This window comes from Prenolepis imparis, unplaced genomic scaffold (genome assembly GCF_030444845.1).
Source record: "Prenolepis imparis isolate NDT839.2.m4 unplaced genomic scaffold, iyPreImpa1.0 SCAF_15, whole genome shotgun sequence".
Lineage (NCBI taxonomy): Eukaryota > Metazoa > Arthropoda > Insecta > Hymenoptera > Formicidae > Prenolepis > Prenolepis imparis.
Genome location: NW_028141173.1, coordinates 6793680 through 6818485, shown reverse-complemented (window position 1 = coordinate 6818485; position 24806 = coordinate 6793680). Strand labels below are relative to the sequence as shown.

The window sequence follows — 24806 nt, the reverse complement described above, 5'->3', positions numbered from 1 at the left end:
AAATACTTTTCCATTATATATAGAAAAGTTGCAAAGAAAATATAAAATATCAGAAACGTATGTGCATACACACACACACACACACACACACGGGGGGCGGGTGCAAGGGGGGCCTTCGGCCCCGCTCCCGCACCCTCCCCGCCGGTAGGCAGGGTGGACCTCGCTTTACAACTTACAGCATGTGTCCATTGTGATTGAACTCTTCGCAATGCGTCCCCTACTGGCAGGGAGGGTGGGGGGAGGGGGGCAAAGGCCCCCCTTGCACCCCCCCCTCCGTGTGTGTGTGTGTGTGTGCGCATACGTTTCTGATATTTTATATTTTCTTTGCAACTTTTTTTGTTAATAACTTTTTATTAAACAACAAGCGACGGCTAAAATTTGTTGGAGGTTACTCAGGCCTATGACCTTGACAACATATGTCAAGGTCAAGGTGATTGGGGCTGGGTCCGTTATTATGCATATTTACCAAAATTATAATACATTAATAATTTTTGTAAATAAAATTATAATATTTATATGCAATGCATATATATATATTTTTTCATTACTTGAATCACAAAAAAAAATATTGTCGAGGTTGTCAAAGGTTCCTCTGAGAAAAGAAATAGCGTTCATAGACACAAATTCGCGAACAATTGACTCTTTTTTTTATTATACAAGTTTTATTTGTTATATGTCTATAGTATATACAAGTAAATTGTGTTTTGCACAAGTCACGTTGTTGCATACAAGTTAAGATATAATAATATTCTAATCACACACATCATGCACAATTTTTTAAAATTATATATATATATTTTTCAAAAATTTGCATTGTTTTATCAAATGGAAGAACAATAGGACAATAAATGCAACAAATCTAAAAAAAAAATTAAAGAATCAACATTTTTATTACAGAAAAAAAATGATTATGTAGAGAACAAAAATAAAATATAAAAGATATTATTGACACAAAAATATTATAGAAACTAAAATTTGTTGCATAAGCGGAAATTTTATTTTACAATTAGTATGAAACATTCTTATAATTTGAATCCTGTTGATTAATTCTATTAGAAAAATCTTAGATGTTGACACTTAATCTCATTACTATATATTATAATCAAACAAATTCTACAACAAAATTAGATATAAGGATTTTTATAAAATAATAATATAATATTATAGATGAAGAGAGAAAGATCTTTATATATTTATTTCAATGAATTAATTATGTATACCTTTCTTCAACAAAAAGAAAGTCGCATCTTTTTTTTTTCTTGTTAAAGCACCATATAGAAGTGTAATATTTATTCCCTGGCATTTTCTCATATTTGTATTGTACATACAAGGGTATGAAAAACATAATGATTTATGAATAGATGAACTTCTCTATTGCAGCAAACAAATTTTTTGAATTTCTCTATTACTGATTGAAAGGAGCATTTTAATCTTAAATTTAGTTTACATTGCCTCTTGAAATATTTTAAATATCGCTCATAAAGGATAAATAAAACAATCGCACCTGTTATTCGAATAGATCGATAAAACTTTGATCAAATTTATTTGAGGCGATTCTTCACGCATTTTCTTGCACTATCAATACAAATTGTTTACAAGTCACACAACATTGAAAAGAATAAATTTGTTCATTGCGAATTTTCTCTACTTTCTCTTTTATTTCTTTACTCGCCTCTCTCAGCCATATCAATAATATTATCTTTGTATCATCGAATCATAACAAGATAGAGTTTATATAACTTTATGTGAGGAAGAGTGCATCAATTAATATCAATTTTGGTTTAAATGTCTGTGGAAACAGATAGACAAGAGACAGCACTTGGGAAAGATTTTGTTCTCTGATTCGAAAAGTATGGAATAAAATATATGTTGTATTAAAGATTTTGTTCTCTGATTCGAAAAGTATGGAATAAAATATATGTTGTATTATAGATCCGCTTAAGGAATAAAAAAAAAATAGGTAAGGAAAAGAAATGCTAAAACACGCATGTAACATATTCAAAGCTGCATTGTTTTGTATAATGTGCGTTTAACTGTGCTGACCATAATTCAGACTCTTGTATAAACCAAAAATGACTTCTAAACTTTAATATAAAAAAATTTATATAAATTTCAACCTTTGATTTGTCACTAAATCAATGTCCAAATTTATATATATATATATATATATATATTTCATTAAGAATAGATGTCTTTCAAAAGTTAACAAAAAAAATGTTTTTTGATCCCTCTAGTTTTTCTCTTTATCTATAATTAGTTTTGAAAATAACTGAATTCACAAAGCCCGCATACATAAATGTGCATGTACCTTATCGAGTAAAGAAGGTTTAAAAAGTGATTAAAATATATGACTGTTCATATTTTTTCAGTTAATTTTCATTGATTAAATTTCTTAAAGCAAGAACTTGCATGTTACAACAAATATGTAATCCTCCCGTACAGAATATAAATTAGTTAAATGTAAATTTCATCACTTGTGTTCGCCATTACGTCGTTCAGCAGAAATGTTCAGTCAAACGTATGGAAAATATATATTGATCGGCTACGCACATAATACTCGAGAAACAAATCAGTTTTCTTGATCTTAATTATTTCACAACAAAATGCATGAAATATATAAAATATCTATATGGAAATAGTATAGAAGTTGCAATAATCATACAAAAGCCATTTCATCTCGGTAGATCGCTGACTCTTGCTGCGTCAAAAACTAGTAGTAGCATTATTGGAATCATTTTTACCTAACTTACATCTCTATATTGTGTTTCGGTATTTATTACTGTAAATCGACGCAAAAAAAAAAAGATTTTTGAATACGTTCCGTTTTTCTTTTTCTGTTTTTTAAGTAGACTTTGCTTATCAAAGGGAGGATACAGGCTAAGAGATAATCTGCCAGCTACACTTAGTATAAATCATATATGCATTAATAGTACCGATCAATTAATATATCTATATACAAACAAATAATAAGACCTAACAGGAGCAGGAGTCCTTTCCACCCTGCTGTTCATTAGATACTCCTTGGAGACTGGTACGACCTGGTTGACTGGGATTATGTTGCACACCAGACTCTGCTGCATTTAGGTCCAATCTATAAAAAAGAAATACAAGATGTGTATCATAATTTATGTTAAATTTATTTATAACTCAATTATATTATATTGTGCAGGCATACTATTTTTTATTTTATATATCTAATATATGAATTATATTATTTTATATAAAAGATTAAAAAATTATTTTATAATATAATTCATATATTATATATATAAAATAAAATTATATATGAATATATAATTTATAATATATATATAATGAATTATATTATTTTATAATTATTTTATAACATGAATTATATTATTTATATGTAACTTACCGTCCGTCTTGTATACTTTGGAATATTTTCTTTGCAGTTTCCAAGAAAGCTTCCTCTACGTTATGCCCTCTATTTGAAAAATTAAAACGCACAATTAAATTCGCGCACAAAATCGTTATTAAAAGTTTATATTTTGTTCAAAATATTAAAGGCATACTTACGTTTTTGCGCTAGCCTCGACAAACATTAAACCATGTTCGTCAGCAAACTGTTTCGCTTCTTCATAGGTAACATCACGTTGCCCTTCAAGGTCACTCTTGTTACCAATTAAGAATATGACCTATAACAGGAATTAATTTATTTTTATGTCACTCGATTGTTTATAAACATAATTTTCTCTTTTGTGCATTATGATTGGTGTAAAGTTACAAGCAGGGACACAGACCGAACCGGAACCAAAACCGATAAGCTTTCCATAACCGTTTTTTTAGTAGAACCGAAACTGTAAACCCCGTATTGAAATTGTATTAAATTTATAACACCGGAACCATAACCGAACCGTTAAATTATTTTCGGTTAACGGTTCTTTTCAGTATTTTTTTCTGTTTTTGCGCAAATGACGGAAATGTCATGATAACTGCCTCCTCGAAGTGCAATACAATTATAATTATTTTTTTAATATTCTGAAACGTATGTATTATCGCATCGCAATAATGATAGCTGTGAGGATATTGTGTTTTCCGTTTTATATATATATATATATATATATATATATAGGGTTAAAGTAATATAATTTATATATATATATAAATTATATTACTTTAAAAAATTATTATTAATTTTTATGACATGAAAATATATTTATATATGTATCTATATTATAAGTATATACCTATATCTAAATATATTTTCATGTATATGAAATATTGTTTATTTATGTCATAAAAATTAATAATAATTTTTTGAAGTAATATAATTTAGAAATTAATTTAATTAGAAAACGAAAAGTAAAAATTTTTAAAAACCGGAACCGTAACCGAAAACCGTAATTTAAACGGTTTCGGTTTCCTTTATTTATCAAAAAATCGAAACTGGAACCGGAACAGTTATTAAATATTTTATTAAACCGTAACCGAAACCGAACCCTAATTTTGTTTCGGTCCGGATCCCTGGTTACAAGTCAATTAATAAAAAAATTTGTTGAATTGCATATTTAGCAATATGCGTACAGTGCTCGGATTTGTCAAATTTCTTGTGTCTGTCAGCCAGCTACTGAGATGATTGTAAGTTGAACGACGTGTAATATCGTATACCATTAAAGCTCCAGCTGCACCTCGATAATACGATCTAAGAAGAAATATTTCTTTGTGCATTATAATCTTACTTTTAATATTTGAAGAATATTTTCTAATTTATTCCCTTATTATTAAATATTATTATTCTCTTATTATTGTTATTCCCTTATTATTAAATGTTATACAATTACCTAGTAACTGCTCTAAATCGTTCTTGCCCAGCAGTGTCCCATATTTGCAGTTTTATCTTTTGTCCTGCTACTTCGATAATCCTAGTCCCAAATTCGACACCAATAGTATGTGGACAATCTGCCATAACTAAATTTATACAAACATTTACATGTGAGAATATATTCTTAAATTTTTTTATATAGATACAAATATATATTTTTATATAGATGTAATATATTAGAAATAGTTTATGCAACTTATATATTCAAATATATTTTAAAAAATGTAACTAATAAACAAAGTTTCATCTAAAACATAATTTTTTTTGCAAAGGAGTGATAATTTTCTGTCTCTCTTTTCACAATTTATCTTTACAATAAAAATAACTTTTAAGAACATAGATACACATTGATAACAATTAGAATACTGTTACCATTACAAATATTATCCGTGAATAATATACATAGTATGATATGCTATAATCATATAATTATATACATGACTATAGTATTTTTTTTAATGAGTCATAAGAAAAAAAAAAATTAATTTAGGACAATTCTTATTCATAAATTAATACAAGTATATATAATTGCATATATTTATTTTATTACTTACATTTTTTTTCTGTAAACTGATGAAGTAGGCATGATTTGCCTACTCCCATATCCCCTATAATAATGTATTTGAAGATGTAGGAATAATTGTACGGACCGGTTGACATTTTGCACCTGCAATTTAATAATAATAAAAAAATGTAATTTATATATATCCTTATCTATTATTAATCATCTGACATAAGTGATAAAAATTAAGTTTATTAAAAGCTCTTTTAGCACTATTTTTGTAACTTATTAGAGGAATTGTTTTTATGTCTTTCAAACTTATCATCATGAGATACCTGAGATAGATTATATTGTTTCGTATATTCTTTAAAGTCCGATTACATTTCAAAGAATACAGCACATTGTTTGTTTCAATATAAGATAACAGATGTATGAGTCATAGGAATATAGGATACCATAAACAAAGGTGAGAATCTCTTCAAGCAATATTGTTCAGCGATCCGCTTCTAACTGTTACTGCCACAATTATGTAAAACTAATTAAAAAGCAATATACGATTATCAATCTTGTTTGTTAAAGAAGGGTATAATATTTCGTCTTTTCACATAAATTACACAAATTATACAGTTCTGATAATTGATAATAATGAATAGAAAAGAAAATTAATTTTACATTACACACACAAAGTTTTGAGAATGAAATAAATGTTTTATTAGCTTCGTGGCTTTTGTGGCATAGAAAAAAAAAACAGGTTACATCTATGAATAATTCATGGACGAGCTCGTGAGAATTTTCTTATCGACGTTCTTAAACTCTATGAATAATTAATAATTAATAGTCGTTAACAATTTCGATTTTCAACAAAACTAAAGACGCGAGATTAGATGATTAATACGACGGTTAAGGAACATGTGTCATATCAGAGCTTTCCACTAAGAGCAAACCTCCCAAGGCAACGTTAACAGTAACCCCCTCCTGCCACTGTCCACTCCCATAATTACGTTACGTCTAATTAGCGGAGTTTTCACAATCAACGGAGCGTAATCGAGGAAACGAAGGAGAGGAGAGGGAGGGCAGGAAGAGAGAGAAGAGGAAGGAGACTCATCGGGGACGTCGCTCGTTTTCACTATCGGAGATTGACGGATAACGCGCCGTCAGATGTCAACAATGGGGAGGGTGTCGTTTTTTTTACTCACGCGTTTTGTGTATCGGCGACCTCTTCGCTTCTTTTTTTTACTGGTCGCTGCGGATTCTTTACTCGCGAAGAATAATCGTACGTTCGTGCAACGAATGTGTAAACACTCCGCGAACAGTCGAACGTCGTACGATCCCCTCGTACGCGATTCACTCTGTCATCGAGTAATGAACGTACACGCGAACGACGTTTCGCCCCCTCTTCTCTCTCGGAAATCACGCACAATATGGCAGGCCGCGCTGTCGCGGATAGACGATGGCGGCGGCGACGAGCAAACGTCAAACCACCTGTCAGCTGTCATCTGTCACATTGACATTCGGTCCGCCCGATCGCGCTGCCTTCGCTCTAAGGCCGGGTTCACAATGGGTAATTTAAGAAATTGACCAATCACAGTCAAGTACGAGGGGAATGCTCGATTATGATTGATCAATTTCTTAAAGCTTAGGCCTTAAATTATCTATTGTGCAGCCGGCCTAACGCTGGGTCCACAATAGGTGATTTAAGCCCTAAGCCTTAAGAAATTGATCAATCGCAGTCAAGTATGAAGAGAAAACTCGACTGTGATTGGTCAATTTCTTAAGGCTTAGGACTTAAATCACCTATTGTGGACCCAGCATAAGGGCTAGTCTACAATAGAGTCGTAAGGTTGTAAACGTAAGAAATTGACCAATCACAGTTGAATTCGAGGAGAATAATCAACTGTGATTGGTCAATTTCTTACGTTTACGACCTTACGACTCTATTGTAGACTAGGCTTAAGCCTTAAGAAATTGATCAATCGCAGTCAAGTATGAGGAGAAAACTCGACTGTGATTGGTCAATTTCTTAAGGTTTAGGGCTTAAATCACCTATTGTGGACCCACTGTAACTAAAGGCCATCGCACACGAATTTCCGTAACCGTAACAGTGGGTCCACAATAGGTGATTTAAGCCCTAAGCCTTAAGAAATTGACCAATCACAGTCGAGTTTTAGGCTGGATTATAGAGGCCGTAAACTTTTTCCGTAGCCGTAAATTTAAGAATTCAACCGATCGCGTTGCTTGATTCGGCAACGCGATTCGTTGAATCCTTAAATTTACAGTTACGGAAAAAGTTTACGGCCTCTATAAACCAGCCTTTTCTCCTCATACTTGACTGCGATTGATCAATTTCTTAAGGCTTAGGGCTTAAATCACCTATTGTGGACCCACTGTAAGGGCTAGTCTACAATAGAGTCGTAAGGTCGTAAACGTAAGAAATTGACCAATCACAGTTGAATTCGAGGAGAATAATCGACTGTGATTGGTCAATTTCTTACGTTTACGACCTTACGACTCTATTGTAGACTAGGCTTAAAGGCCATTGCACGTACAAAAATTTTAGTCGTAATCGTAAAGTCGTAAGCAAATCGTCCAATCATAGAGAAGAATTATCATAACGTAATAAGAATGCTTGACTGTGATTGGACGATTTGCTTACAGCCTTACTATTACGACTAAAATTTTTGTACGTGCAATGGCCTTAATGGATTCTGCAGCCAGCGCGATTTCGCGACACGCGACGCGCGATATCCAATGAACGTACAGCTTTTTCGAAAAATGACAGTTGGAGGTAAAATAGTAATCGAATATGATTGGTTAATTTCTTACCAATGACACAATACATAATTATGTATGCATAGACCATAGACTTAGGGTGCCGTCACATGGGGCGTAACTTGCGTAAGCGTAACCAGCGGATCGCCAATCACCGAGTTATTCCGATAGAGCCCTTCGTCGAGCTCTATCGGAATAACTCGGTGATTGGCGATCCGCTGGTTACGCTTACGCAAGTTACGTCCCATGTGACGGCACCCTTAGGGTGCCGTCCCACGATCCGTGCTTAATGGGACGGCACCCTAAAGCCTAGTCTACAATAGAGTCGTAAGGTCGTAAACGTAAGAAATTGACCAATCACAGTCGATTATTCTCCTCGAATTCAACTGTGATTGGTCAATTTCTTACGTTTACGACCTTACGACTCTATTGTAGACTAGGCTTTACGCTGGGTCCACAATAGGTGATTTAAGCCCTAAGCCTTAAGAAATTGATCAATCGCAGTCAAGTATGAGGAGAAAACTCGACTGTGATTGGTCAATTTCTTAAGGCTTAGGACTTAAATCACCTATTGTGGACCCAGCATAAGTCTATGGTCTATGCAAAAACGGAACGGAATGTCGCATCGGTCGCAAGTAAATATGCTTGAATCGTCGATATTTCATTATTTTGATGCGATTAAAGCAATAACACACATAATTTATGCAATTATCTTGCCGATAATATTGTTATAAGTATTCTGAAATACTGAATTTAATGGTGCGGTCCCATGATACGGAACGTATGCGCAATGCGGAATTGGCGGAACGCTCGTGATTGGTTTAATCTGTTTTACGTCCGTTCCGCCGATTTCTATCCGCAAGTTTCTATTTTATGCGCATTTTGTGCGGAACTTCGAAATTGTGTATATGCGTGAAAAATGTCGAAGCAGCAGATATCCGTAAGAATATTATTAAAAATTATTTTAAATAACAAATTAAATCTTAAATTAATAACTTCATATATTATTGCAATATTATATTAAATAATTTCTTTACAAAATATAAGTTTATTACTTATACGGGAGTTGGAGGTTATGATTGTTTATTATTTTTTTATAGAATAAAAAATGTGGGTATTGTGGATACATTCTTCCACAATATTTTAATTTTAATTTATTAAACCACTCTTGTTTTCAACCATTTGACAAGGAAAATGATTGTATAAATGTGGATGAAAATTTAGTAGTCACTGTCAGTAAGTATTATTTTAGTAATTGAAGCATATTTTTTGACAAAGCATGCCATTATCTATTGAATTATTTATTGAAAAATTATATTGTCTGGCAATGATACTGACAAATTTCCGTTTGCCACTGTTATAATTGTTCCTCTTATTTTAGTATCTCGCATAGAAGAGTTCAATGAATCTAATTTACCAAATAAAGAATTAAATAATCCACAAGAAGAATTAAATAATCCACAAGAAATTGACAAAGATGAATTATTAATATGTCATGTATCGCAGAAGCGAGCATTATTCGATCATCGGATACCAGCAAGTGAAAGAAGTAGTTTTAATTTATTTAACAACCCGCAAATAATAATAAACAATTTTTCAGAATCCATATTCAATATTAAGTTGTTGTCAGTTTCGAAGGTTATATATGAAATTCATGAATTTTTTGACCGGTACATATATGTGTGATCCGCATAAATTTGTATTTCCTATGTCCCATGCAGCGGAAAATACGGAAGCGTAATTTGCGCGAGCCAATAATGTACGCTGTTCCGATAGAGACAACAAAAAAATCTATGGGAAAGAATCTTGTGATTGGCCAACACCAATTGCGCTTCCGCGTTTTCCGCTCCATGGGACATAAGAAAATATATTTCAGCGGAACGCAATTGACGGAATGTCTGTGATTGGACGAACTTCGTTCCGCCAATTCCGCATTGCGCATACGTTCCGTATCATGGGACCGCACCATAAGAGTGAAATATATTTTGTAACCAGGATTCCGTTCCGTTATTGCTCAGTGGGACTGGTAGAGAAAATTATTACGGAACGGAACTGGGAACGGATCGCTCAACTCTAGTGAGAAATCCGATTCGTCATTCCGATCCGTGCTTAATGGGACGGCACTCTTAAATTGTACAATTATAAAACATGATATATGTCATTGTAAAAACATAAATAAATTTATGCAGTATATTTATGTGCACATACACATACAAACACAATAAAAATACAGTGAATTATTCAATCTTTAATAATAATCTAAACTGTCATCAAAGTTTCTGAGAATAAAAACTATCTGTCGAAAATAAAAGTCAAATAGAGAAAAATATATATATTCTTGTGGTCAAATGCTTGACTCTTTCAAAAATAAGCTTTATAATAAATAAGAGTATAACTAGAGGTTACGGCCTAGACATATCGGGTGCTTTCCAGCTATGTACACAGGCGACACTGTGTAACACAGTGCACGACTCGGTGCTTTCCAACTACGACACAAGTCGACACAAGCGTACACAGCTAAAATGCTGTGTACGACTGTGTCGTCGCTCCATAGCTACCAACATTTTTACATTTGTTATCATTATTTTATTTTCTATGAATTGGTATCCGTAGGTGATCTCTGTATATATACTTAGCAGCAAATTAAATATTTCTTATTTTTATTTATTATGCAATCGTTAAAAAATTGTTTGGGCAAGTTTAGGAATATAGTCTCATATAGTTTAAGAAATAATTATTAATTATTTTATTTATAATTAATTTAAATTAATTGAGCGTATAGTTAGCAAATATAATTTAAAAAATTTTAATATTGCAATTGTTGAAAATTTATTTGGGCAAGTTTAGGAATATATACTACGTTTACGCGAGTGTTACTTCTGTAGTAACTTATTCAAAAATTATCGTAACTTGTACATTTGAGTAAGTTACTACAGAAGTAACACTCGCGTAAACGTAGTATAATAATAGTCTCATATTTAAGAAATTATTTTATTTATAATTAAGAAAATTAATTAAGCGTATAGTTAGCAGACATAATTAATAAACTTTTAATATTGCAATCATTAAAAACTTATTTAGGCAAGTTTAGGAATAGTCTTATAGTTTAAAAAATAATTATTTTATTTATAATTAATAAAAATTAATTAAGCATAGTTAGAAGGCATAATTTAAAAAAAATTAATATTGCAATCGTTGAAAAATTATTTAAGCATAAGTTTAAGAATATAGTCTCATGTTATATAATTTAAGAAATAATTATTTTATTTATAATTAATGAAAATTAATAGACCATATAGTTAGAAGATATTAGTTAAAAATTCTTAAATTGAATGGATGCTTACGCGCGTTTTTTTCTTTTAATCGCTCTTTGCACGAAACTAATTATGTAATTTGAATAATTATAGAAAAAAACTTATTAATTTTATTAATTTTTTATAACAATTTAATTTACATAATTTAATCAGTTTTTTTAGTCTCTTCTATATATCTGATAAATAAATTTATTCATAAAAAAATTTTGTTACAAAATATTTTTACAGCGAAAATATCTATTGCGATATTTAATTATTACAAATTGTTAAACATAATTGTACATATACATCGGTAAATTTAGTGACAAATATTGTAAAGTACTCTGGTGGTGAAATAAAATAGCTAAATAGCATTCCAGCTACAAGGCGACACTGTGTTCCGTAGCTGGAAAGCACCCATCATGTTTTATAATTGTACAATATAGTCTATGCATACATAATTATGTATTTATTATTTCTGTTTTCTGTTATTATAGTAATACAAATGTTAGATGAACAATTAACGTTGAGGCAACAAGTGATAGCTACTGCAATAATATTTTAAAGTTTTATGCTCGCAAAGCTTAAAATGTATAGATCCTTTATTATTAATTCCTACGGCAGTCTTTTTGGCATCAAAAGTAGGAGAATTTGGAGTAATTTCTAATACTAGATTGATAACGACAATGGGAACTATAGGTAAGTTTTGTGAATATATCTTCTATTATAATTTATTGATGATTAATATATATGCTAATTAAATTTTATTGTTCTTTTTTTTCAGTTAAAAACAATTATGCATACACAAGAATTTCCATATCGTACAAATCATATTTTAGAGTGTGAATTTTATCTTTTGGAACATTCAGATTGTTGTTTAATAGAGAGTATATCAACCATACCGTCGCTTATTAACATTAATTCAGAATATGGGACCAGATGATAAATTACTTACTCTGGCGTATAATTAATGATAGTTTAAGAACAGATGTATGTTTATTATATCCTTCTTATCAAATAGCTATTGGTAAGCAGTATTATTTTTACGATGTGTAGTGTGTATTAAAAAGAAATTTTATATTTAACAATGTCTATTTTTTTTTTTTTTTTTTACAGGTCTGCTAAATCATGGTTCACAGAAATAAATACAGATATGAAAAAGATTCAAGAAATAGCGCACGGTATATAGAACTAATCTATATGAATTGTGGAAGAGATATGATGAAATTTGCTGCATAAAGAAAATTTTATTAAAATTTGTTGAATAAAATGAATTTTTAATAAATTTTTCGGAATTTTTATAAAAATGTGAATAAAATTACAACAAAAAGGGCAATTAATAAAAAATTACAGTATGTGAGTTAATATTATTTCCATATGATTTTATTATATTTCTCAATCATATATTTCTATTTGATTTTATATATTTCTCAATCATATCTCCATTTGATTACATTATAATTTTTATGTAATATTTCTTTCAGAATATATATAGATATAAATAATTTATAAAAGTTGAAATAATCTTTTTCATTATGTATCTGTTGCAAGATTGTATCCTACTCGATTAGCATTAAATATTGCTACTGGTGAAAATAAACCTTTAGCTGTAGATACATAATATAATTTCGACAAATGAAATCGTAGATACTCTAGTGAATTTCCTCACCTTTTTAATTTTCACCTCGTGAGCAACTCACCCAAGAAACACAATCAACTCCCTGAAGAAATGATTAAATTTGATTAGACATTCACAATTTAAATTCATATAATTTTTGAAACCAAACCTCCACCTCCACCATATCAGCAGAATTTGATGACAGAAGACGTTTTTGCTTAAGATCCATTAATAATTTTTTCAGAGAATCTATTTTTTTTTTCTGACGATTTTGTTCATTTCGCAATCGTTTTATCGTAATATCTTTTTTTACACAGGCTTGCTTTAATAGCTTCACGGATTTTACTATTGTACATGGTGTCATGTCCTTAATGACATTGTCATTTATATCGCCAGGATATCGTATTTTTTTTGTTGGAGTTTTGCATATCTCTATATGTTCTGAAGTACTAGATTGAAGCTCCACTTTCATATTTTCGATTTCCAAACTATGAATGCAAAATTAATAAGTATAAGCAAAATTAATAAGCATGACAACTAAAAATCATGCAATGAAAATTATGTTATTACCGATCCATAAATGTCTTCTTTGGAGTCATTGAATTTATGTTTCCGACTTCCTTGACAAGAATTGTTGAATCGATGTCTTTTTCAGAAAGTTTAACTTTTTTATTATCCATATTATTCACATTAATTTTCAGTGGATGGACTTCCTTCAGTAAAATATCGTGTACTGTTGATTTTTCCAAACTGCAAATATAGACATGATAAATATAATAATTGATTATGGTCTATAAAAATAAAACTGTATTAATATAACTATACCTATCATTTTGCATGCGTGGAAATTTAGATGGTATTGAATTTGATTTCAAACGAACGTGACTGAATCCAAACTGTTCGAAGCAATCATTGGAAAAATGCAATTTGCATATTTTGCTTGTTTTAGGTATTCTTCGTGCACTTTCCTGCTTATTTAAAGTGAATAATGCTTCGATCCACTTTTCTCGTAGCTCTGGATTCGTTGGAAATCTATATATATACAAATAAATGAAAAAATAATTTTGATTTTTTTAAGCTATAAGATAATATTTTCTTTAACTATTTTTTTTAATTTTTTAATATAACATTATTAATTTAATAAAGCTATAGTTATACAATGAAAAAATAGATGTATTTTAGGTTAAAACAGAGCCTATAATTGCTTACCCATAAAATGTTTCGTTAATATGATTTTTATCATATTTTCGTTTATATCTCGTCGATTTACAATCTTCTACGAAACAATATATAACCATCTTATATCGAATAAAATAATAATACGTAAATAATACGTAAACTTGTAGGAAAGCTTTCACTTCACAAGGATTAGTTCCTCTGTTTACCACTTGGTCATTGATGTCGCAACAGGTCTTGGATTTCGATATAAGCTAGCACTAGCAGTCTATATTTAAAGAATCACAGTGCAGGATCATTTTCATCTGGATCATTGCGATTCTGTCGCGAAAGCACCCTTAATCATAAAGTTAAAAAATAACATGAAATTTGTTAAAAATACTCAAGATTATTTTTTTAAGATTTAGGCCCTGCGTACAATAGGAAAAATATTAGGAATAAATATTAAATATTAGGAATAAGAATTATTTTAATCGAAGAAACTCTAATATAAAAATACAAATTCGGGTATAAAGGACTCTTTAGTAGTTTATTAGCCCTTACTAGCGCAGGGCCTTATAGTGCAGATTTTTATTATTATAAATCGTGGCAAAGTATGTAACTACTAAGATTTAATGTAATTTTTAATTAAAATACAGATGTAATATATTTTCTGATGTTTTTATAAATAAAATTAGTCAATAAATTTTATTCTATAAATTTTATTGTAATTATTGACAGTGTTCGAAAAAATATCTGCTACAATTGTATACAAATATATAGCGAAAGATAAACGAAAGATATATTTAGTGATGAGACGCTATACTGCGTCTGTCGATGAACATATATAAATAAAATTGGCCAATAAATTTAATTCTATAAATTTTATTGTTACTATTGACAGTGTTCGAAAAAATATCCGTAATAATTATAGTAGTGATGAACAAATCCAGCGCAGAGAAATAGCTACCAACCTTTGTGGAAAATCAATAATATTAGTCAATAGTATATTAAAAAAATATTAGCAAATTCTTTTTTTGTCTCTTTGATAAATGGTATTTTTTTATACTGATCATCAGTTTTTTTTGTCAAAGAACATTTAACATTTTCAAGTTACACATATATACCTGCAATAAACAAATGTCAATCACCATTGTCGATCAGAGCAGCTATTATGTATCTATTCGGAAACGTTTCTGAACGGAATAATTTTGTTTTTCGTTATTTTTCTATTATGAACATTCAGATAAATTCTTAATATGAATATTCATAATAGGAAAATATAAAAAACAAAATTATTCCGATAATTATTTTTTTTTTTGGGTTTTTTAAAACATTTTTTATGGTTATCCTCACATTTTACGGGAAATCTCCCGGGAACAGCTTACGCAATACTTCCAGGAGATCCCCAATCGTCAAGCACTCACAAAGAGCACAAATCCTGCCTCGGTACAATATATGCCCCGTTTCCTCTACTTCTAGAAACCTCTACAATGACACACACAGCCCCGTGCCATCAGCGGTTCCCAAAGAGGAACTTCCTAATTTCGACTCCTAGCCTCCTCCAGTGGAAAGAGTGTGGTCCACGTCGTCCATATGCTGGGAGGTCTTTAAACGTTCCTCCAGACTGATAGAACGTATGATGAAACCGCTGATAAATCTTGTCCTGAAGACATCTCCATCCGCTCCGGTCCCCCGCCGATGTCCCTGATGTGCGCTGGAACAGTGTTCTGGGCAGATGTCCTTGCCGAGGTAATACCCCGGCCGCTCCCAGTGCCGTTCCGCGCTCTGTCCCTGGAAGGAGGCATGCATCCTTTTCCACCAAGTCGGTGATTGTCCTGGCGCCCCATTTCTGAGCAAAGCGGACACTTTGGAACTGACGTACACCGACTGGCAAGATGCGATGAGTCACCACAAACATAACATCGACCTCTACGATCGATCCCTGAAGTGCACTGAGCCTGAGTATGGCCCAGCTCCAGGCACCGGAAGCATCTCAATGGCCGGGCTCGCAACGGCTCCACCGTCGCCCACGCCCAGCCAAGCTTCATCCTCTTAGCCGCCGTCAAGGTAGCGGCCACTCCGATAGGACAACTCGCCACGAGGGTCGAGAGACCCGTGGGAGTCGAACGGATCTCACCCAACCGAATATCTTCCTTCGGGCAGCTCCCAGCCTCTGAGATGGCCTTGATCACCTCAGCTGGGAGCATAAACACACCCGGCCCACGCACGCGGATGTCGGCGCGCTTACTTGGCCGAGTGATCGTTGCCCTTGTCCCGAGAACCCCGCGGATCCGGTCGGCCAACAAATTGGCCTTCTGAGCGGAATCCGGGCCAGGAACCTCAAGCAAAAGGTCCCCGGTCATTGAGCGACGCACGCGTAACGTGGGAGGAAGACCAAGGGATTCGAGGTCAACTACCGAGCTTACCTCGGCCATCACCGCCCCAAGCGCGGTATCGCTCCTCGAACCTGACGGGGTCACCACTATCGCCGCGGACGCTGAAAGTCGCAAACGGCGAACCCCGTTCTTGTTGCTGGCCTTTTGGCCTGCTCCCCTTGGTCCTTGTACTCCAGGAGGCTGCGCTAAAGTGGGAGAAGGCTGAGTCGAAACTTCTTGCCGGGCCATCTGTTTGCCCGCCTTTCGTTGAGCCTTCTTTCCCACGACGTCCGCCCAAGTCCCACTCTCCTTCACCGATGGAACAGGGAAGGAAGGAGCCTTATCAGTCCGGATGATTGAAGCAGGAGTGGTGGTGGGTGGGACCAAGGCCTCACAATTCTTCCCCTTCAGATCCTTCCTCTTCCCCTTCTTCTTCTTCGTCTTACAGGTGGTTGCTATCTCGGAGGGTAGGGACCTCCGCCTGACGATATTAGCCTGAAAAACGGCCAGCTTATCGTCCATTAGAGTAGAGATTCGGGCTAAAAGGCCTTCCTCGTCCACCCCAATGGTGCGCTCCTCTCGAGGTTCATCCCCAGTAGCCACATCCGGACTCCCGTCTCCTTGGGGAGGGGCTACAGACTGAGGCGGGACAGCCAACCCCGCGTCGGTCGCCTCCTCAGTCTGGGTCCCCCACGTCCTCTTCATCGGGGAACTTTGCTCCATTGACGAGGGAGATTGGGTATCCGCCGTCGCGAATGCCTTTAACTCGGCCCTCACTCGCTGGAGTTCCTCCTTAGTGCTTCTGAGGGAGACACGGAGGCAGTTGTTAGCCGACCTCAGTGCCTCTACCCTCTTATCCTGCGTAAAATCGCGTTCCTCATCTAAAATCGAGTAACGCCTAGCCAACTCGCGCACGGATGCGTCCGCATGGAGCAACCATTTCAACACGGCCTTGAGATCGGCCCTTTCGACATCTGTCTCATCAAATAACGCCGTCCTCTCAATGGCGCGCACGAGAGAACCGCGCGTCTTTCTCCAAAGTTTGTCCGAAGCGTAGTCCTTGGCCTGACCAACCACCTCACGCTCTCGAGGGAGATCAAACCCGAACCTGTAAAGACGGTCCTCCCCGACTGGGTCCCCCTCTGTATCAGCGCTGAGAAGCCGCACTGGCGTCATGTCTATCTTGTCGATGCCTACTCGTAGGTCCCGTCGTATGGCCGAAGAAGGTTTCAAAGTCCCTTCTACGTCGACGTCCATTCTCGTTGGTGCGATAGCCGATTCCGCCGTAGAGCTCGCCCTTAACTCCGCGGCTGGCCCATCGTCCGATGACGACATGGGAGGAACTGGGACAATATCTCCCCCCTGCCGGGCCCTGGATGGTCCGTCACCCTGGGCCGGTAAGTCCTTCTTCGTTTTCCTGTTTGCCATCATAAAGAAAGGATTAGTTTGGTTTTTTATTGGAGTGTCCTTCTCCTAGTCGGTTACCTACTAAGGCTGACGAGCCCGACCTGCCCGAGGATTGGAGTGCTTATTTAGAAGCGGCACTCACTCGCTTCGTCGTGAGAACCCTCAAACGAGCATTGGAGCTTTTTATAGGTCACCTCCTTCCCACAGGAGATGTCCATCCCGCTCTTGGGTATCCCACCGCTGATTGTCCACGGCCGTTTATTCCCCCCGAAGGAGTTATTCACGGTTAACCTCCATAGGGTACTTTCCGATTCATGCATGATGCGCATGAAGTGACAGAAAATGTATAATATGCGTGACATAAACTATAGATTTTCTGTCACTTCATGCGCATCATGCGTGAATCGGAAAGTACCCATGGAGGCCGTTCCCCTATCCGCAACCCGGGGACGCGCTCGGTTGCACCAGCTGTGCCTCCACGATGTCTGGGAGCTAACCAGACACCACGGACCGAGAATTATAATTAATAAATTATAAGGTGCCTGGTTGATATATATGGTTGATTTCACTTTTTTATAAAAAAATTCTCAAAATATTAAACATGGTTTTTATTTCTTTCATCAATGCAATTTTACTTCAAACTTCAAACTCACTCTGTTTCTATTACCACTTACTGAACTTTCCTCTTATATAAGCAAATAATAGAATATGTTTTACAAAACATATACTTTTTGTAACTATATCTATATAAAAAAAGATATTAATACAATATATAGTGGTTAAAAATAGTCCATTACAGAAATTTCAAATATCGATGTGTGGCATAAATTAATTTTCAATGTACATATATTATACAATTTTATAATGCCTAGAAATGCTGTTGCATCTTTTGATATTTCGTATAGGGAAAAATAATTCTATGTGATCATTAAAATAAAAATACTTTATGTTAAGAAATAATTTAAAAGATCTGATTTGGTTAATAGATCAATTATCACAATTTAATGAAACTAATTCAATTCAATAAAACTATAATTACTTTAAAAAACCCAAAGCAAATATATTTTTCTTCTGTGTTGTAATATATTGAAATCACATTTATTTTCAGGCTTGTGATATAATCTTTTACTTTTACTAAAAAAAAATTCTTTTGATTCGATATTATTTAGATTAGAGAGATTTAAATCTTTCCTCAAAACGAGCTTCAACTATTCATGATATTAAATAAATTTGTCGAATATTCTTACAGTGGGTCCACAATAGGTGATTTAAGTCCTAAGCCTTAAGAAATTGACCAATCACAGTCGAGTTTTCTCCTCATACTTGACTGCGATTGATCAATTTCTTAAGGCTTAGGGCTTAAATCACTTATTGTGGACCCAGCCTTAAGAACTCAATCATGGCTTCGCTCTCTGCAAAACTAAAGTTACTGCTTAGTCACAAAAAGTTGAGCGAATCCGCAACAGTGTAAAAATTACAATTTGAGCAGCTAAACGAACGTTCATTTTTTATAATAAAAATTCATATGCATGCGTTATACGATTCGTCAATTTGAAGTCCTATGTCTCTTAAAGTTTATGTAACTTTTTGTTAAAATCAAAAGACACATCATAGCATAGGCAAAAAAAACAAATTAAAGGCCGGTATTCATAGTCCGATCTTATATTTAAGATTTCTTAAGTCTGGTCTGAGGTTGATTTAAGATCTCATTCAACCAATCAAATGGCTGCGTAGCATCTCAAGCTTGGACTTAAGACGATCTTAAATATAAGATCAGACTATGAATACTGGTCTAAGACTTTGGATACGAAGGGATTGACTTCATATCGTACCATATGTAGATACATATATTTGGGAACTGACCTTGAAAATGACAGTCTTTGAAGGAATGTATTTCATCTAGGATCAGATTCCAAGAAATTAATAACCTTTCTATTTAATCTCCTAACATTGGCGATGCCAAAGGGACAGAGAATTTATTTTTTAAATTTCTTTTCATCAATAATATCCATAGGGATATTCCTAATAATTCCCTGTCTTGACGTTCTGAAAGAGCAGAAATATGAGCAATTAGATTTTTTAATTAGAAGCAGAGAATAAGTTTGTTTGCAGCATCATGAGATTTCAGTTGAAAGAGGATTATTGAGAAGCCTAGCTTTTTGATTTCAATCATGTCTTACTTGGTGGGTGCGCTTAGGATGCGATCAATATTGAAGGGATTGAGGAAGAGGGGTTACGAATTTCAGGCATATTGAACAAAAACGTCGAAGACTCCTTGGCAGGATTCATCATATTTAGTAGAATAGATAGAAGAGGCCTTCTTGAGGTTTACCGATGTTATCTATTTTCAACGATTTTTTACGTGAAAGATTTTCTGCCATGGAGGAAAACTGCGTAGTTACTGAAAAAGTGTGTTTTCTATTGGTAAAGGGAGACTCACCTACAGTAGACGGTGTATTTCATTACCGGAGGTAATGAAAAAGTTGTCGATGTTTTTTGCAAGATCAGATTTTCTTTCCAATTTTCCACGAGGCTTCTTGTTCTCTATATCCGCATCCGCCACGTCGCAGTTTAGAATTCAGCTTCGTCATCGAATGAAAAGTAGGAAGTAGGAAATGAGTTAGGGTGCGAACCCATGCAGCGGAATAGCAGAACGCGGAACCAGCGGATCGCCAATCACGGAATTATTCCCATAGAGCTCGACGAAGGGTTCTATCGGAATAACTCGGTGATTGGCGATCCGCTGGTTCCGCGTTCTGCTATTCCGCTGCATGGGTTTTCACCCTTAAGGCCACTGCACGTACAAAAATTTTAGTCCGTGCAATTTTTGTACGTGCAATGGCCTTTAAGGCTGGATTATAGAGGCCGTAAACTTTTTCCGTAACCGTAAATTTAAGGATTCAACCAATCACGTTACCGAATCAAGCAACGCGATTAGTTGAATCCTCAGGGTGCCGTCACATGGGACGTAACTTGCGTAAGCGTAACCAGCGGATCGCCAATCACCGAGTTATTCCGATAGAGCTCGATGAAGGGCTCTATCGGAATAACTCGGTGATTGGCGATCCGCTGGTTACGCTTACGCAAGTTACGCCCCATGTGACGGCACCCATAAATTTACGGTTACGGAAAAAGTTTACGGTCTCTATAAACCAGCCTTTAGTTAAGGCCGAATCTGCAATAACGTATAAGAAAATCAACCAATCAGAGTCTTTCATTTCCATCTTGGGGAAATGAAGGACTCTGATTGGTTGAATCCCTTATGTCTTAGGCCCTGCGCACAATAGGAAAATATTAGGAATAAGAATTATTTTAAAATAATAAAATCGAAAAGATATGATATAAAAATATTTATATCTCTGATATAAAAATACAAATTTGGATATAAAGGACTAGTAAGAACTAATAAGCTAGTAGTGCCCTTTATACCCGCGAATTTGTATTTGTATTTATTCTCTCTTAGCTAAAATAATTTTTATCTGCTTTTAAAGATGACACATTAACTTTGATGAAATGTAAAAATAATTTCTATAAAAATAATTTGTTATTAATTTATAAATTAAAAAAAAAATTTATAACTAGAGAATAGAAATTAATATTTCTACAATAATCAATAATTGAAGTCAAAAGAGTTGTATAATATTATGTCCTAAAAATCACACAGATTATGAAATAAATCGTCATTTCTATTTTATAATATGGCTTGTTTCAATTGTATATAAATTCCATTTTATAAATTCTTATAAATAATTGTACTAATACACAGGAAAATATGATAGAATAAATATAAAAAATATATATGCAATATAAAAATTTTTAATCTATAAATCTGTATATATAAAGAATACATATGCACTGTATATTATTAAAAAATATAATAAAATATCACTTTTTCATTATCAATTAACTGTTTTGTTCATCTATAAATAATTTTCATATTTGATTTTACTTAATAATAAAATAAATATCAATGATTTATTAAAATAAATATCAATGATTTGAATCATTATCTTCTGTTATTTGGGTGAAAGATATAACGTTGCGTCTCATATGTATCTGAATATATATCAATATTATAATCGTAAGGACGTAAAATGCTGCTGATAAAAACCACACTGGCAGAGGATACAAAGGTGGCATATAGTGGGAATAAAGAAAAGTGTATAAAGAAGCTGCAGCAAATGGTAATAGTGTCTCTAGAAATGTTGCTAGAGAGAAAACCTTTCCTGTTGAATGCGAAGATGTAAAAATATATTGCAAGATATCTCAAAATATAAATATTTGAAAGAAAACTAATAATCATATACTTAAACATATATGAATAGTCTCACTTTGATGTTTAATAATTATTAGATAATTATTTAATTACTCTAAAATTAAGAAACAAAATTTTTACCTGTATCCTTCTCAGGTACTGCTTTGGATAATATAGCACGTATCATCGGTCGAGATAAATCACTAAACATACCTATACCTACTGACAAGTACATATGCCAGGATTGCCATGTAAAAGCGCACACTAAGACACTATATAAAGATGATGTAACGGATATTATGGCAATTACCGCTTCTGGAAATCCTAGAATGTTCAAATTTTTTATAAATTCTTTATAATTTATATATTTTTTAGTAAATACACTAAGATGAAGTCAACAAAAGTTAAAACAATACCTGCGCATTTTTGCATTAATTTAATACCAAATATCGTGCCGAGGATTCCCACGACAACATTTGTAGCTATATAAATAGAGAACTTATCTACAGTCCAACCAAGTCTTGCACTTGTAAATAGATATCCGATAGCAAGATCACCTTGAAAGGGAATTAAGAGCAACGTAAGACAAGCTACGCAGCTCCAGACCAACGCTCTATCAAATCCATCTCTCTTTTTGATACACGTCTTAATAAGATCCTTCACAAGCTCGAAATCAAATATGTCGCAAACACCCTATCAAAAAATAATTTACATTATATATTGAGAGAACAATATTCATACATGTCAATAATTTTAAGCGCAAAATATTTATACATCTGCAATTAGACTTGACGAATTTTGAAACACTTACGGAAGTACGACTCTGTATGGTCTCTGGAATAAAAAATAATATATACAATGTTGCCATAGTGCACAGCACAGTCGCAACACTGAACACAGCGGTGTATCCATATTCTTCATATATTTTTGGACCAGAAAATAATCCAATTAGCAAGCCAAGAGAAATTAATGCATCTAGCCAGGCCAGATACCAGGCCCGTTCATTATTATCAGTTATGTCAGCGATGTAGCACATTGAAGCTAACATCAATACACTTAAACCACCCAGGAGAGCCATAGGAATATAAGCTATTAAAAAATACCAAGGCACAATCTCCCAATTAGCCATCATAGAGAGCAGAAGATAAGTTAAAGATATACCTAAAAGAAAAAAAAATGTTAAATAGATATAAGTTATTTTCTTTGTGTATACATATAGAGTCATAAAAAATATTGTATTATCTGTATCATTCTTCTTGTGATCTATCTTTTATTTATTTTCATAAACAATCAGTTAATCCATCCATATTATAAATTAATATGTAATGCTTTCAAAATCAATATAGTTTTCTCTCTAGAATTTTACAACAATATTCATAATGTATAAAAACATAATTACCTATATATCCTGAAAGTATAACAGGTTTCCTTCCATACTTATCACTCCATGGTCCCAGAAACAGAGACAAAAACGAGGGAAAAATACTCTCGATGAAGGATTTACTCATCAGAATTAAACTTGCCTGCGGTTGAACTTTTCTATTCAAATTGAGTGCCTCCTCGCTGCTGCTATTATTGTGAAGTATCAAACACTCCGTCTTGTTTATTCCCAAAGTAATAAGGCACGTACGATACACTATCAGATCCGTCAAGATGGTACCTGTGGAAAATATCACATACATCAGCCATTTGTGTTGATGTTAAAAGATTGGACTTATTACCTGACATTGACATAGCGAGCACCAGTAGCATCGTAGGCAGTTGCACCAATATATAACGTTTCCATCCTGTAATAGTGCGATCCATTTAATTTTTCTTGTAATATTCGCTAGAAAAAATAATAGTTACTCTCCATGCAACAGAAAGAATGAATCAATCGTCGTCGAGTGAGCTCATAGAGCGAAGTCTGAATTGCAGTCGCTTTATTTAACGTATTTAGGAACCTAAAATCCGCATCGCTCGTTTTCTTTGTTCAGAACTTTGTGTGAGACAAGTGCATATATACACGTAAATATGCCGGATATATTTAGAGTATCCTTTCGTATGTGTGATGTAATCATGTTGATGTAAATAATCGTGATCACACACATACATGTACACACAAGGAAATTTTTCTTTTGTGTGCAAGCGACGATAGCGTAATTCATATCACATTATCTTAAATAGTCGATATATGTATATTCACGTGTAGTGTATATATACATGTTTTCCTCACGTGACGTGACTCTGCTGAAAGTGCGCGTTTGACAGACAACAGCTGATCAGCTGATTTATTATGGCGCGATGTGCTTAGATATGATTTTAAAATTAGCTAGATAAAGATGAGATGAAAATATGTAAATTCATCTTAGATAAGATAAAGATGATTGTTTAAACATACCTAGATAAAAGATAAAATTATATGGCGATTCATCTAGAACTTCCAGAATATTAGTATAATATATTAAAGATAACACTCTTTTTCATCTAAGATGCAGATATAGATAGTATATATTTTTATTATCTATATATAAAGATAAGATGACGCCAAACTTTTATCTCTTTCATAATTTTATTTAGATAACAGCAAACACTGGATTTATCTTA

At 33.7% G+C, this 24806-nt stretch overlaps 4 protein-coding genes across 11 annotated transcripts; 1 reads left to right on the top strand and 3 right to left on the bottom strand.

The window, feature by feature from the left end:
- Positions 1-1990: 1990 nt before the first annotated feature.
- On the bottom strand, positions 1991-6820 carry Rab14 (RAS oncogene family member Rab14). Of its 2 annotated transcripts, none has more exons than XM_083055337.1 (7): positions 6542-6820; positions 5398-5510; positions 4803-4929; positions 4546-4663; positions 3538-3656; positions 3377-3445; positions 1991-3091 (listed from the first exon to the last, which is right to left on the bottom strand). In XM_083055337.1, the coding sequence occupies exons 2-7, from the start codon at positions 5501-5503 to the stop codon at positions 2974-2976; spliced, it is 657 nt and encodes a 218-aa protein (XP_082911463.1). In that variant the 5' UTR covers positions 5504-5510; positions 6542-6820; the 3' UTR covers positions 1991-2973. The 2 variants fall into 2 exon arrangements, with proteins under 2 accessions (XP_082911463.1, XP_082911462.1); XM_083055336.1 differs by lacking the exon at positions 6542-6820 and adding an exon at positions 5681-6002.
- Positions 6821-8697: 1877 nt separating this feature from the next.
- On the top strand, positions 8698-12752 carry LOC145945816 (uncharacterized). 5 transcript variants are annotated; one of them, XM_083054988.1, is made up of 6 exons: positions 8698-9054; positions 9215-9350; positions 9496-9663; positions 11905-12106; positions 12192-12434; positions 12524-12752. In XM_083054988.1, the coding sequence occupies exons 1-4, from the start codon at positions 9034-9036 to the stop codon at positions 11970-11972; spliced, it is 393 nt and encodes a 130-aa protein (XP_082911114.1). In that variant the 5' UTR covers positions 8698-9033; the 3' UTR covers positions 11973-12106; positions 12192-12434; positions 12524-12752. The 5 variants fall into 5 exon arrangements, with proteins under 5 accessions (XP_082911114.1, XP_082911113.1, XP_082911112.1 ...); XM_083054987.1 differs by having other exon boundaries at positions 8699-9054; positions 9496-10190; XM_083054986.1 differs by having other exon boundaries at positions 8699-9054; positions 9496-10247.
- A 285-nt stretch (positions 12753-13037) lies between these two features.
- Positions 13038-15339, bottom strand: LOC145945815 (uncharacterized). Of its 2 annotated transcripts, none has more exons than XM_083054983.1 (5): positions 14235-15339; positions 13851-14057; positions 13596-13775; positions 13195-13513; positions 13038-13128 (listed from the first exon to the last, which is right to left on the bottom strand). In XM_083054983.1, exons 1-5 carry the CDS (start codon positions 14321-14323, stop codon positions 13081-13083), a joined length of 843 nt encoding a protein of 280 aa, XP_082911109.1. In that variant the 5' UTR covers positions 14324-15339; the 3' UTR covers positions 13038-13080. The 2 variants fall into 2 exon arrangements, with proteins under 2 accessions (XP_082911109.1, XP_082911110.1); XM_083054984.1 differs by having other exon boundaries at positions 13201-13513.
- A 6470-nt stretch (positions 15340-21809) lies between these two features.
- Positions 21810-24528, bottom strand: LOC145945996 (putative peptidoglycan muropeptide transporter SLC46). Of its 2 annotated transcripts, none has more exons than XM_083055334.1 (6): positions 23942-24528; positions 23620-23880; positions 23032-23309; positions 22637-22913; positions 22362-22544; positions 21810-22191 (listed from the first exon to the last, which is right to left on the bottom strand). In XM_083055334.1, the coding sequence occupies exons 1-6, from the start codon at positions 24024-24026 to the stop codon at positions 21956-21958; spliced, it is 1320 nt and encodes a 439-aa protein (XP_082911460.1). In that variant the 5' UTR covers positions 24027-24528; the 3' UTR covers positions 21810-21955. The 2 variants fall into 2 exon arrangements, with proteins under 2 accessions (XP_082911460.1, XP_082911459.1); XM_083055333.1 differs by having other exon boundaries at positions 23032-23381; positions 23942-24524.
- Positions 24529-24806: the final 278 nt, after the last annotated feature.